This window comes from Mirounga leonina, unplaced genomic scaffold (assembly GCF_011800145.1).
Source record: "Mirounga leonina isolate KUSES-001 unplaced genomic scaffold, KU_Mleo_1.0 Mir_94, whole genome shotgun sequence".
Classification (NCBI taxonomy): domain Eukaryota; kingdom Metazoa; phylum Chordata; class Mammalia; order Carnivora; family Phocidae; genus Mirounga; species Mirounga leonina.
Window position 1 is genome coordinate 3,227,835 of NW_023270855.1, and position 12,910 is coordinate 3,240,744.

The 12,910-nt window shown below is 54.8% G+C and overlaps 1 protein-coding gene across 5 annotated transcripts in view; it reads right to left on the reverse strand.

The window, feature by feature from the left end:
• IQSEC1 (IQ motif and Sec7 domain ArfGEF 1) overlaps positions 1-12,910 on the reverse strand; it is a 122,644-nt gene that overhangs the window by 62,088 nt on the left and 47,646 nt on the right. The window contains exon 1 of one of the 5 annotated variants that reach the window (XM_034997113.1): positions 9,486-9,744. The exons of the other annotated variants lie outside the window; for them this stretch is intronic. Within the exon in view, the coding sequence (XP_034853004.1) occupies positions 9,486-9,550 (65 nt within the window). The 5' untranslated portion in view covers positions 9,551-9,744. Of the gene's footprint in view, positions 1-9,485; positions 9,745-12,910 lie in introns of those variants that run through there. 5 annotated transcript variants of the gene reach the window in all.

Sequence of the window (12,910 nt, forward strand, 5' to 3'; positions counted from 1 at the left end):
TGAATCCATGGACCTCCCTTGACACAGTAGGATCACCCCAAGTCCAGAGTTTACATTAGGGTTCCCTCTGGGTGTTGCAGATAACTACCATTTGAGGCAGATGCTGAATCCTCTCCCCATTTTGCAGATGGAGAAACTGGTATACAGAGGGGCCGCGTAAATCACCAAGGCCCACACAACTCCCACACAGGGTGAGGAGAGGGCAGGTTGACCGAGGCACCGGGCCCAGCACTTCACACCCACCCCCGCCCCACATGCTCTGCCTTCTGCGGGGAAAGCCCACCCACCACCCCGTCTGCCCACCCCCCTCCTTCTGCGCTCTAGGGACCTGGACCTGCAGCACGGCAGCAGGCACGAAGAAAGGGTCTGGGGGAAGGATGAAGGCTCCAGGTAGGGAATGCCACACCCCCTCGACCTCCCACACCTGCAGCTCTGTCACACAGCCCTTCCCTGTAGACTACTTGTCTGGCATGTGGCAGAGAGGGGCTGTGTGACCTTGGGTAAATGACTTGGCTTCTCTGTGCCTCCGTTTCTCAGCCATTAAATGGGGGTATTATCTACCTCACAGTCAAACGATAATGCAGACACAAATCCTCAGCCTGGGGCCTGCCACCCAGAAGTGCTCAGGGTAGCTGTTGTTACTATCACAACATAGGACTGTTGCTCCCCACAGTGCACAGGGGCCCCGGGGACAAAGGGAGGGGCTATAAGGCTGTGAGCACTCAACAGTGGGAAAAAGCCTTAAGGAGCACCCTTTGTTCGGAAGGTAGGCACCCAACCATCTGACCCAACCCCAGCATCTGCACCTGAGGAGAGCGAGAGGTGAGTGGACAGGGCATGGTCACTGCTCAGAGCCAGGACTGGGGTAGGACTCAGGCCTGCTGTCTATTTTGTTTTTTTTTTTTACCCAAACTTGGTTGAGGGCCCTCTGTGTGCCAAGCACTGTGTAAGATGTTAGGGGTAGTAATAATATATTCCTAAGAACATATTAGAATATTACAACTAATATACCTATTGCAGCTAAAATTTACTGAGCACCTGTTATGTGCCAGGCTCCAAAAGTGGCACCATTAGAAGCTGCAGGATGGAAGAGACCGTGTGGCGAGAAGGAAAGAGGGCCTTGGCAGAGGCTTAAGGAACCGCAGTGCTGACATGCGTGGTGGGAAGAACCCGGGAGGGCCTGGTCTCTTAAGCCAGAGAAGAGCGCTCAGGGTGTGTCCAGAGGCCAAGCGAGGTGAGGGGCCAACCTGTCTCGGGGCAAAGGCAGGTGCCACTGACCGGCTCTACCACCAGGCAAGGGGCAATGAGGGCAGTAGAGGCAGGGTCTGTGGGGACACTCAGCAGAGAGCCCAATTCTGCCCAGGGAGCCAAGGCATGAAGGGCAGATGCCTGGGGCACTCCTGACCTGGCGCCAGCCCTTCCCCAGGAAAGCCCTGCCTGACGGCAATGCACAGGCCTGGCCTCCCTTGGCCACCTGCAGACACAGGGCCTCCAACACAGACTTCCCTGAATGCAGCAGGCATCATTTGGTCTTCAAGGCTGGGAAACTGGACCAGGCTCCAGCTTCCCCAGTTGGGCCAACACAGCCAAGGGCTGTTTGGGGAACTTTACGGCTCTATCCCAGGAACCCACCCCCAGCAACTCGACATCTCCACCTCCACTGGACAGGTCCCTGATCAAAAACATCAAAATGTCTGGTATGTGTTTTGAAACAGTCTGGGAGCAATGAAATACAATTGCCCGTTACTTCTGTGTATGGTTAAAAGGTTGCATAAGGAAAGGTTCAAAATAGTGCTAAGAATCCGTTACCCTCCTCAAGGCCTTCCCGGGTCATTTTGCCATTTTTTACTAAGTAGGAAAACAAAAACAAAATCCCAAACCCTGCCCATTTAAATTATGGCTCTTAGAAAAGTCAATGGTCCCAAAGGAACAGAGAATTGGAGTTTGCGTGGCCACACCTCCCCCTCCTCTTCCTCCTCTGGTAACTGCAGAGGAAAGAGCCACTTCCCCAAACGCTTCCTCTCCAACTCCCCGCACGGGACTTACTGCACTTCAGGGTCCAGTCCGGGGCCTACCCAGGGAAATCATGGCAGGAATAACAACTGTAGTTGATAGCAATTAATAAGAACCATAGGAACGGCCGGCATTTACTGAACACCTACAAGCCCGGCACTGTTCTAGCTCCTCCTTTCTCGTGTTCTCCATGGAAAATCATCCCAGGGACTGTGGAGGGCAGTTCTTACACCCAGATGACCTCCTGGGGCTGGCAAACTGTTTCTGGGATTCAAGGCCACTTGCCCGAGTGTCCAAGGGTGTCCTCTGTCTGCTCTGCCGAATGCCAGCGCATCTCTGTGCCCATCCGAGGGCTGGGGCCCGGTGGGGTCCTGCAGGTTCTCTCCCACTCCTCTACCTTCCTGCCCCTGCTTCACCCTCCATTCTAAGGCCCAAGCCTCCCACTCCCCAACAATGTCAGGGAGCAGGAAAGATACATTCACCAGAATACCAAATCTACTTTCTGCAGAGCTCGGACATTATTTTCACGTTTGCCTTAGTTTCCTTGTCTGTAAAGTGGGAATAATACCAACCACATCGAAGTCTCTGAGGATGTTCAAATAAGGTAAGTGTGTGTAAAATTCAAAGGCCACCCAAGTGTCAGATATTATCACTTTTATTCTGTAGCCCATTCCAGCTCCAGTATCAACTCTAGACCCGTCAAAAACAGTCATGGCTTCACCCAAAGCCAGCTGAACCCTTTTCCCCTTTCTGCCAGCCTGTACTAGGCACCTGTTGTGTCTGCTACCCACAATCACCTCTCCCTCCACGATCCCCACCTGACAAATAAGGCTCGTAGAAGGGGCCACCTTGCCCAGGCCACTCATTCAGAGAGGGGCAGAACTGTGACTCATGCCAAGTTTCTCCAACCCAAATGCCACTGTCTTTCGACTGCAGCCAACTGCCTGTCTGTCTGGTGGCTGGACCAGGCTGGGGAGCACAGAGCAGCACAGAGAGGGTCCTGAAGCCAGGCTCTGGAGCTCTCAGCCCCATTAGGCGCCAGAGGCAGCCCCAGGTGGGACCAGGATGCCAGAGCTGCCCGAAGTACCAGAGCTCAGCATGGGCCACCAGCTGAGAACTCCAGAGGCACTGCCACCCTGCCCCATTTCGGGGCCACAGGGCTGGGGCATCAGCCCCAGTGTCCCTACTCCTGAAGTGTCCCCAGGGGGTCTCTCCATTACCCCTGGAGCAAGCCATTTGCCCCATCCTAAGAAACCTTCACTCTAGCTGAGAGCCAAGTCACCTTGCTTTGCAATTTTTCCAATCCATGGGCAAAGCGATTGCCAAAACACTCTGGACTACCCTCTCTTAGTGGGCTACAAGCACATGCACATGACTATGGGCTTTAGTCACTTGTCACCAAGTCTGCGACCTGTCTCGCTCCCAGTCACCACCACCTCGCATGTGAGCAGCACCCTACCCTCCCATGGCTCCCCCCAGCTACCACCCCTTTTCTTCCTTCTTGCTCTTACCCCTGGCCTCGTCTGTGGCCAGAAGGAGAGACGATGCATTCCTGTCTAGCAACACGTCTCCCCTGAACAAGTACCACGGTCCAGTTTCAGCACAATTGGACTCGGCCGCCCTGATGTCACAGCTAGAAGTTACCACCTCTCAGGTATTAACTGTGCCCTTTAAGCACTTCATGTAGATTAACAACAACTCCAGGAGCTCCTCCTGTCACCCACGGTTTACAAATGGGGAAACTGAGGCACAGAAAGCCCAAGGAACATGCCCAAGATCATAGAGAGTGTGAGGAGCAGAGCTGGGGTTAGGGTTACCGGCAGGCTGGCCACAGAATCTGTCCCCCCGCAACACTGGGTCAAACACCCTCCCTCAGCAAATGACCATAAGCATCACGAAGCTCACCCCCTTCACAGATGGGAAACTGAGGCCCAGAAAGGGGATGGGAGGAGTGACTGATGCCAGGGCTTCTAGGGAGGCTGAATGCCAACAGCCAGTTAGAGCGAGCTCTGCTCAGGTCCCTGGAGGGAGAGACCTTCCAAGCTTAGTAATAATCAGGATAAATAGTTAACAACTACAGTGATTATAATAATAAACATTTATCGAGCACTTAGCTATAATACGATAAGGCACCTGTTTTAAATGTTTCACGTGCACTAACGCATTTCAATCTTGTACCACCTAGCCTAGCCTCTCGGCCAGAAATAAAAAAGCGAACACCATTTGCTTCTGTCTTTTAAAACAGCCACTGGGAAGAAAGTATTCATGTTGGTGGACAGACCTGGACCAACTCGGCCAATAGGCGATTTGGGGGAACCTGAATGAGGAGACTGCCTCGTAGATGCAGTCACCAACCCTGACAACCCTGACTCCTCCAAATTTTCCAGTTTATTAACAGTTCTTCTCTCTCAGGGGAGCAAGTTCAGCAGTCCACACTCATGTGTGTCCTCTAATGACGTCAAAGGCCCTGGCCTTGGGTTTCCTCCCCATGCAGAAGCTGGTTGTGTTTGCACTGGTCCTGCTGAGAGTCTGGGGACCGTTGGCTTCTGTGAGACCCTGCTCCTTGCTGAGGCTGGCCTGGGCAGGTGTGCCACTCTCAGAATGCACAAGTGCTCAGGGCCCAAGGGCACTATCTCAGAATCCGGCTGGAGCGTAGGGGCAAGCAGCTCTTGGGGCCTGTGGGTTCTGGCAAGACACTAGGAGAGCCCAGAGGGTAGTCCTCAAACCAAAGCCCGAGGCTGGGGCATTTGGAAACATTTTGGAAATGCTGATGCCAGGGGGATACCAGACACCTACCTGTTCCATGGCTTGGGAAAGATACAAAAGGCTCCATTTATGATGGTGACAGATTTTGCTACAGATTTAAATTCTAGAGGAGGCACAGCCTGGCTACGAAGAACGGAGACCCCAAAGCCAGAAGACTGAGTTCAAATCCCAGCACTGAGACTTATGGCCAGTGACCCTGGGCAAGTCACATAACCGTCCCCCAACTGTTCCCCAAGTGGGGACAGAAGCCCTTACTCACAGATTGCTCTGCGAATTAAGTACTTTGCAGAGCTGAATGGCAGCCACTGCGATTACTATTATTATACTGACCTTTGAACAGAGAGGAAAAAACAAATGTGCTCATAGTTTCCCCATCCAGACAAGCAAGGAGGGGACTCTTGCTATGGCTCTGCATCTGGGCCTTCAGTTCCGATTAAATGGTTACCATGTTAGGAAGGCGCAAAGCAAGGAAATAAAAGGGAATGACCCTTTCCATCAAGGAGCAGGGAAGCCACAGCTACGTGCAAATAAAGCATAAAAGGATATTCAAGTGAGAGCAGCTAGGATCGTGCCTTAGCTAAAAGCCACACAGCTCCAGAAACCAGCAAAAAAGGACCGTGAGGAACTACCTTTAACTCAGTAGTCACTTCTCAAGAGAAGAGGTGGTGATGATGCTGGTGTTGCTGGCTACCGGCTACGGTTTGCTGGGCATTGAATAGGTAGGAGTCACCAGGCAAAGCTGCATATGCCCTCCGGGGAGATACTTCTTAGCCCCATTTCATGGATGAGAAAATCAAGGCTCGGACAGCGGAGGCCACATCACCGAAGCCACACAGCTGGGAAGAGGCAGAGTAGGCTTTGTGTGACCCCCAAGGCCTGTCTGGGTTCTGTGACACACGGTTTCACGTTATTAACCTTGGTGCCTCTACATCTAGCCCAGGGCCTGGCACAAAGTAGGTGCTCAGTAGCTAGTGAGTGAATAAAGGAACATAGGAAGTGCAACAACGGGTGCCCTGTGGGTCGTACACATCTCTCCTGAGAACAAAGCACCCCCAAGCCCAGGAGAGCATGCGTGCATCTGTGGGTGCAGTCACTCGCTGACGCCTGGCTGTGCCTACCACGTGGCCGGGCGCTGTGCTGGGCAGGCATCAGCGCACACAGGCCCCAGGGCTTAAAGGGGCACTTGCCCAACTAGGGGGACGGCCACAGCAGCCAGCAGAGTGGCAGGTCCAGGTGGCACCGTGCCATGTTTCCCACCATAATCACCATCTACCGCTCCTCGGCAGCAGCTCAGGCAGTGGGAGCGGCCAGATTCTCCAAGGCTGCACCAATTAATTCTTCAAGAGCCTTAATGCCCTTTAAAGTCATTATGATTTGCTTTTGAGGACAAATGATAAATCACATTCAACAGCCTTTGAGCATCCTCCCCCATAGCACAAACACACACACTTCCACAGGGGACCTGGGCCACCTCTGCGGAGCTCTCCCCAGGCCTCCAGCCTGCCGCAAGCCCACTGGGCAGATATTCCACATGTCATCACAATTCAGAGGAAATTTACAAAAGGGGAAGGAAGAAAATCCCATGGGTCACTGGCAGCGGGAAGAGCAGAGCGCTGACTTGGACAATCGCAGCTCAGACTGGAGGCCTGGGGCTGGTCAGCAGTGCGAGGGCTGTCAGACATGTCCTTGAGCATCTGTGTGAAGCAAGGTACCATTCCCTTCCACGGAGGGGGAAACTGAGGCTCAGAGGAATGTGGTCTGAGGAATGTGACTGGCATAACGTCACAAAGCTGAGCTGGGATTTGAAACCAAGTGTTCACCTCCCTGAGCCCTTCTTTGCTGACGCCCTGAGCTGCTTTGGCCTCACAGATTCTCCTGGCCAACCAAGATCCCTCGTTCCACACAGTCTGGCCAGGTAACACCCGCACACACGCGCGGGCACACACACACATATCCTGAGCTCCCGGAGCCTACGGGGCCCTGTTCAATCCCTTCCAGGAACACCTATTTGCCCAGTCATCACACGGTTTGACTGCAGCTGTCAGTCCTGTCCATGTTTTTGAACTGAAGCTGTGTAAATATTAGCACAGCTAGTCCACAGTCCAACTTCCTTGAGTGAAAGCCTGAAAATCCTGGCAGGGCTGGCAGGGGCCCTCCAGCATAACATCTGGGTTCTACTCCAGGCTCCCCTTGTAATAGCCCAGTAAGGTCACTGGATTCCCTATTTTAACATGCCCATTCAGAAAGGGAGGGTAGGGAGAGACCTGGACTGCCCTGAGTTTCAAACAGCAGAGCATCAAGGTGCTGCCACGCAAAGGTGTCATGCTTGCTATCAGGGAGAAGCCTGTGCTTACAGGTGGTGTGGCCATGCCTGGAGGGGGTTATCTTGGACCTGTTGCACACTGGGGGTCTCCTGAGGTCTCTGAAGCATGCTGGATCCTTCCTGGGTTTGGAGAGGGAGAGATGGCCAGCTGGGAGGACTCTGCGTGGGGGGCAAGGTGGCCAGCCCAAGGAGTAGCTGGCTAAGCCTCCGCAGGCCAGGAGCTGGGCTGATTCTGCACCCCCCCCCCTTCAGAACTGCATCCCAGGCACTCCAGAGCAAATGTGATCCACCTGCTCTGAGGCGGACGGGTGAACTTCGGGTTGTGCCGGAGAGGGGCTTCTCAATCTCCAGGACACCTGGCCTGTGCTCTGAGACTCGGGGAGCAGCTGTTCACCACCAACCCTGACAACAAAAGGACTCAAGCAGGCTTCCCTGCAGCTAGAAGATTTAGAGTTGGATACAAAGAGGGACTTCCAATAAGAAGGGATGCAGGACTGAGAAATAAGCCAAAGAGGTGACTATGGACATCCCAACTGGAAGGGTGATATTGGAGAGGACCTAATGCAGGGGCACCAGGGACACCCCTCAGTCTCTCTCAGCTGGGAGCAGAAGAGTCGTCGCCTGTGGAGCATGCCGACTGCGTCACCACGACTGTGCTGGCCCTGGGAGGACAAACACTCTTGAGTTTTGCTCACCGCTATGTCCCCAGTGCCTAGACAGGGAACGCTCACAGCAGGTACTCCGTAAACCGCAGAGCCTTGGTGCCGACAAGACTTTAACACTCAGCCTCAGTTTGCTCTCCTGCGATATGGGGATGCCAGAACCACAAGGACAAGAATGCAAATGCGATACCGGGTGGGACAGCTGCGTAAGACAGTAGCACGTGTGCGATATGAATATCGTGACCCCCCATTCTCAGACTCATGCCACCGATTCCAGACAGCTGGCCCTGCAGCTGCAGCTTGCCCAGCCTCCGTCCCAGACACAAGAAGCGACGGGTTCTTGGGAACCGCACCCCCACAACCCCACACGGAGCCTCAGCCCAGCGTCCCAGGCCCCCGGGGTGAGGAGGGGGCAGAGGGGACCACATGCATGTTCTCAGTGCAACTGCCAGACACACGCCGCAGAATTTTTGAACTCAGAGATCAAACGGCTGCAGGTGGGCTTCCCCCCACCCCTCAGGGGGCCCGACACAAGCCAAGTCAGCTTGTCAACAAATCCTCTCCGCCCCACAGCCTGGCTCCTCCAAGGGGCCTGCACACAGCTCAGGGGGCAGCTGTGCTGGCGAGCGAAGCAAGGAAATCGATATTCCCAGCACATACACACTCTCTTTCCATAAATACTGGCCCCTGGACTCTCAGGCAGCCACCCACAGGCCCCAAAGCAGAAAAGCGTTGGTCTCTGGGACACACGTTCGTTCGCCCCCGTCAAGACTCCATCCCTGACCACACCAGGCACATGAAAAACACACACACACCCAATCACACCAGCAGACCCCTCACAGCCGCACTCACACAACAGCAGGAGCCACACAGATCTCAACCTCCCCAGCGCACTCCTGGGTCGCCCCCGCCTCCGCCTCCCCTCCCCCCCAAGCATACCTGGACCACCTGCGCACAGCCCGGGAAGGAATCCCTCGTCCTCACACACACTTGCCCAGGGTCTCCCTGACAGAGCTGACTCGTAACCTGGGATACAGGCCCAGGGACTCGCATAAGTAGGCCCACAGGAAGACTCCCTGGCAGCCTCAGCCCGCCTCAACCAGACGCAAGCACAGACGCCCGCCGGCCACACTCCGACTCACAAACTCCAGTGCACTGGCTCCCGCCTGGCGTCGCATACCCACGCGCATCAGTTTCTCCCACGGAAACTCACCCACACACAAGCTCCCATCCCGACAGTCCGCTTGGGAGCGAGCACGCACATGCCCGCATGCACACACACACACACTCCTGTCCTGACAGCATCTCTTTTTCTCACACAAACGAACTCAGGTCCCGGGTCTGGCTGCACACATACGATTACAGCCACACTCCACCCTCTCAGCCCTCCTCCCTCTCGCACACACAGGCCCTCATCACACACAGCCTGACCGTCTCACGCACTCCGGCACACCCATCCCCGCAGCCTCTCTGGCACACACTTACACGCACAGCCCCGGCAGGCTCTAACAAACCACTGCACAACAACACAGCACCCGGCTCTCTCACAAACCCACAACATACTGCACGCCAGCTGTGCAATGGCTGGGGTTCTGCTGGCTCCCCCACCCTGCCCCGCCAGCCCATTTCCGTGCAGCCCCTCCCCAAGGCCCTCTCGGCCGAACCCCGGCGCCCACTCCCCCCGCCCCACCCCCGGCCTCGGCCCCGCCCGGGTCCCTTACCCGCTGTCAAGCTCCAGCTCCAGCAGGGACTGGGTCCGCTCGGAGTTGCAGTGCAGGCACCACATGGCGGCCGCGGCGGGAGTTGACGGGGCCGAGCGCCCGGGACCCAGGCCCCGCCGAGCGCGGCCGACTCCCGCCGGGGCGGCAGCCCGGGGCCGACACCCGACCACCGGGAGACCTGACCACCCGCCACGCGACCACTTCGGGTCGCCCGGCCCAGTGCCCGCCGGTTCCCGCTGCTCCCGGCCCTAGTCCCAGCCCCAGGCCGGCCAAGCCCTCCCCTCCGCCTCCGCCTCCGCCTCCGCCGCCGCCGCCGCCGCCGCCGCCACCGCCACCCGCCCGCCTGGCGCAGAGCGAGGCCCGGCCGGAGGAATGTGGCCCGGGAGGGGGCGGGGCCAGGGGCGGGGCCGGAGGCCGGACTGCGCCCGGCGGGCGGGGCTGCGCGGAGCCTCGTGGGGAAGCGCGGGGGCAGGGCACGATGGGGCGGGGCTGCGCGCAGGGGCGGGGCGAGCCGAGCCAAGTCGGGAGGATCGCAGCGGAGAAGTTCTCCGCAACAGCATCCCTTGTACCTACAAGTTAGGCCCTTTTCTGGGAGGTCTCCCTCCAAGACAGAGTCCTCAAATATACGTATCTTCCTTCCCAACGTGTAAGCACAGCAAATACAAAACCCAAACCAGCCAACTGTGCTGATGGCGCCAATCTTCGCCAATCCTCACTTTGGCCGAAGTTTATAAAATGGGACCTCTGCTCCCGGGATGGTGTGGCTCCGGGGCTCTGATGCTCCTGCCCCAGAGAAAAAAGTGGGTTCCATCCTGAGGCCGGAGACGCCCATTTGGGGACTTCTGGGTGAGGATCTGATGAAAGCAGCTTCTTTTTCCCTAAGCCCACCCAACCCCACCAGAGACAACTTTCAGACCCCCATGGCTGGCTTAGAGTAATCCTGCTTCCCTATTAGAGCTCTACCTACATTTGGTCCTCAAGACAACACTGTGATATAGGTGGAGCTATTAGTGGCCCCATTTTCCAGAAGAGGAAATTGAGGCTCACCTTAAATGGGTTAACTCTAAGAGGTTTTCCCTCACCTTCTCTTCCAGGCTGCTCATTTCTCCTTACTATAAGCAATCATGGCTTGCTGTTCTCAATTTGCGTATTAACTTGTTTATTATCTGTCCTTGGGCTTCATGAAGGCAGGAATAGAGACCAGCACCCACACTTGTGGAATGCCCAAATGTGGTTGGGAGACATCAAGCGGACACAGACACAATCAAAACCCCACCTGCCCCACCTGCAAGTCCATCTCCTGGAGGGCCAGGCAGATGGCACGTTTGCAGAAGTCAGGAAGAAGTAGGAAGCCACTAATGCAGGGACTCCTCTTGTGCCCTTTTGAGTCTTTCATTCGGAGGGGGTGGTGCCAAGAGCCTAATGATGAGTGCTTTCCCAGATGGGGAAACTGGAGTGGGGTGGGGGACAGCGAAGGAAGAGGGCTGGGCTGGCCCAGCTTGCAGCAAAGGAAAAGGCCATCCCTAGATCCGGTTTAGTGTACCAGGGTTCCCAGGCAACAGGCTGAGCAGGAATCCAGTGCCCCTCACTGCCTGTCTCCACATTTCTCCTCTCTGCTTCTGATGTTGTCTTTGCTACATTAAAAATAAATAAAGACTCAGAATGGGAGAAAATATTTGCAAATCACATATCTGATAAGGGTCTAGTATCTATGCCATACAAAGAACCCTTCCAACTCAACAATAAAAAGGCAAATAACCCAATTAAAAAACAGGCAAAGGATCTGAACAGACACTTCTCCAGAGAAGATATATGAATGTCCAATAAACGCATGAAAAGATGCTGAACATCACTAATCATCTGGGCAATGCAAATCAAAACCACGATGAGATAGCATCTTATACCCACCAGGATGGCTAGAATCAGGAAGATGGACAAAAGCACCTACACACAAGGCTTCCAGAAGGAGAAGACTTCTGACACACACTGCTCAAAGACTGCTACCACGTTCTGTATCCTGGCTGGGGGGAGGGGGAGGTAGGAGAGGATAGTTTTGAAATCATCCAGTTGGGGGAGGGGGTGGAAAACTCCCACCCCAGCTTGAACAGCCCTCTAAAAATAGGTTGCAATAAATGGAGCCAAGAGAATTCCCCCAGCCCAGCTGCTGGAGCACTCCAGAAACAGGCTCCGACCGACAGCCTCACGACCTGGATTCTCCAAGAATTCCAGGCACTTGTCCAGGCCCACGGCCTAGCCGCCTGCCAGGATGGTCTTGGCGACATTGTTCCTGCTGGGATTTAGAAGAAGGGGGTTGAATTTCCCTGTTAGCATTTGGAATACCAGAGGATGGAGTCCCTGGAAACCAAATGCCTCGTAATTCTCTTGTTTTATCTCCCTACAAAGTGTGCCTCTTACTTCTGCTCAGTTAACTGCCTCACAGATTAATAATTTAGGGAATCGTGAGGCAAACAACAAAGTTCCAGCCTGGAGAGGCAGAGAAAGTCAATTTTTCTGCTAAAATGACTAGACTGGGCAGAATTCTTACATGTTCCATTTGGGCAAATTGCTTAGCCTTCTGAGTCTCAGTTTTCTCAACTGTAAAGTATGCCTCATGGACCACATCTACCCTGGAGAATTCATCTTGCTGTTTAATTTAACTTAGTAAGCATTTATTAGTGCTTACTCTGTGCCTGTCATCTGAGGCCTCAATGGGAGACACTGATGTGACAAGTGTCCCTCAGTATGATGTTATGATAATCTAGAGGAAGGAGCCTGTAACTGCCCCACAAGAGGCTCCAAAGATGAAGGGACTTTGGGGCAGAGGCTTGAGGGATGAGTAGGAGCTCATATATAGGGGTACAGGATTCAAGAAAGTCATGAAAATGTTTAGTTCCACTGTACCGTCCTGGGTTTCAGTCCTAAGTTGCTTGCCTTGGCTTGTTTCATGTGTCATGACCCAATTTCATCCCCATCCCCCTGGCTTCTGACACCAGATATGTATGTAGCATCCCCACCCCCCACCCCGAAAGGCCAACCTTTGCAGTCCCTCTCCCAGAGCTGTCAGGATGAAGGCCAGCCCTCCACACAGCCTGCCTCCAGGCCTGTGTGCCCTGATTGAGGTTTACCTCTTCAGCCCTCGCCACTCATCATGCCCCCTTCACGCACACCATACGTCCAGCAATACAAAACTTCTTTCAAAGCCCCAAAGTCCTGCTGTGCCTGGCTCATAGCTAAGACTTTGGATTTCAGCTTTCAATGTCACCTCTCCCAGAAAGCCACCCCTGACCGGCCCCTAGTCCAAGTTAGACACTCCTCTTAGGCACTCTCGGGTTTACTCTGCACCTGCTCTCCCATCACACCAATGAGCTATATTGCTATTGCCAGGCAGAGTTAGGCCTGCATCCTTCTCTGCAGCATCCATCACA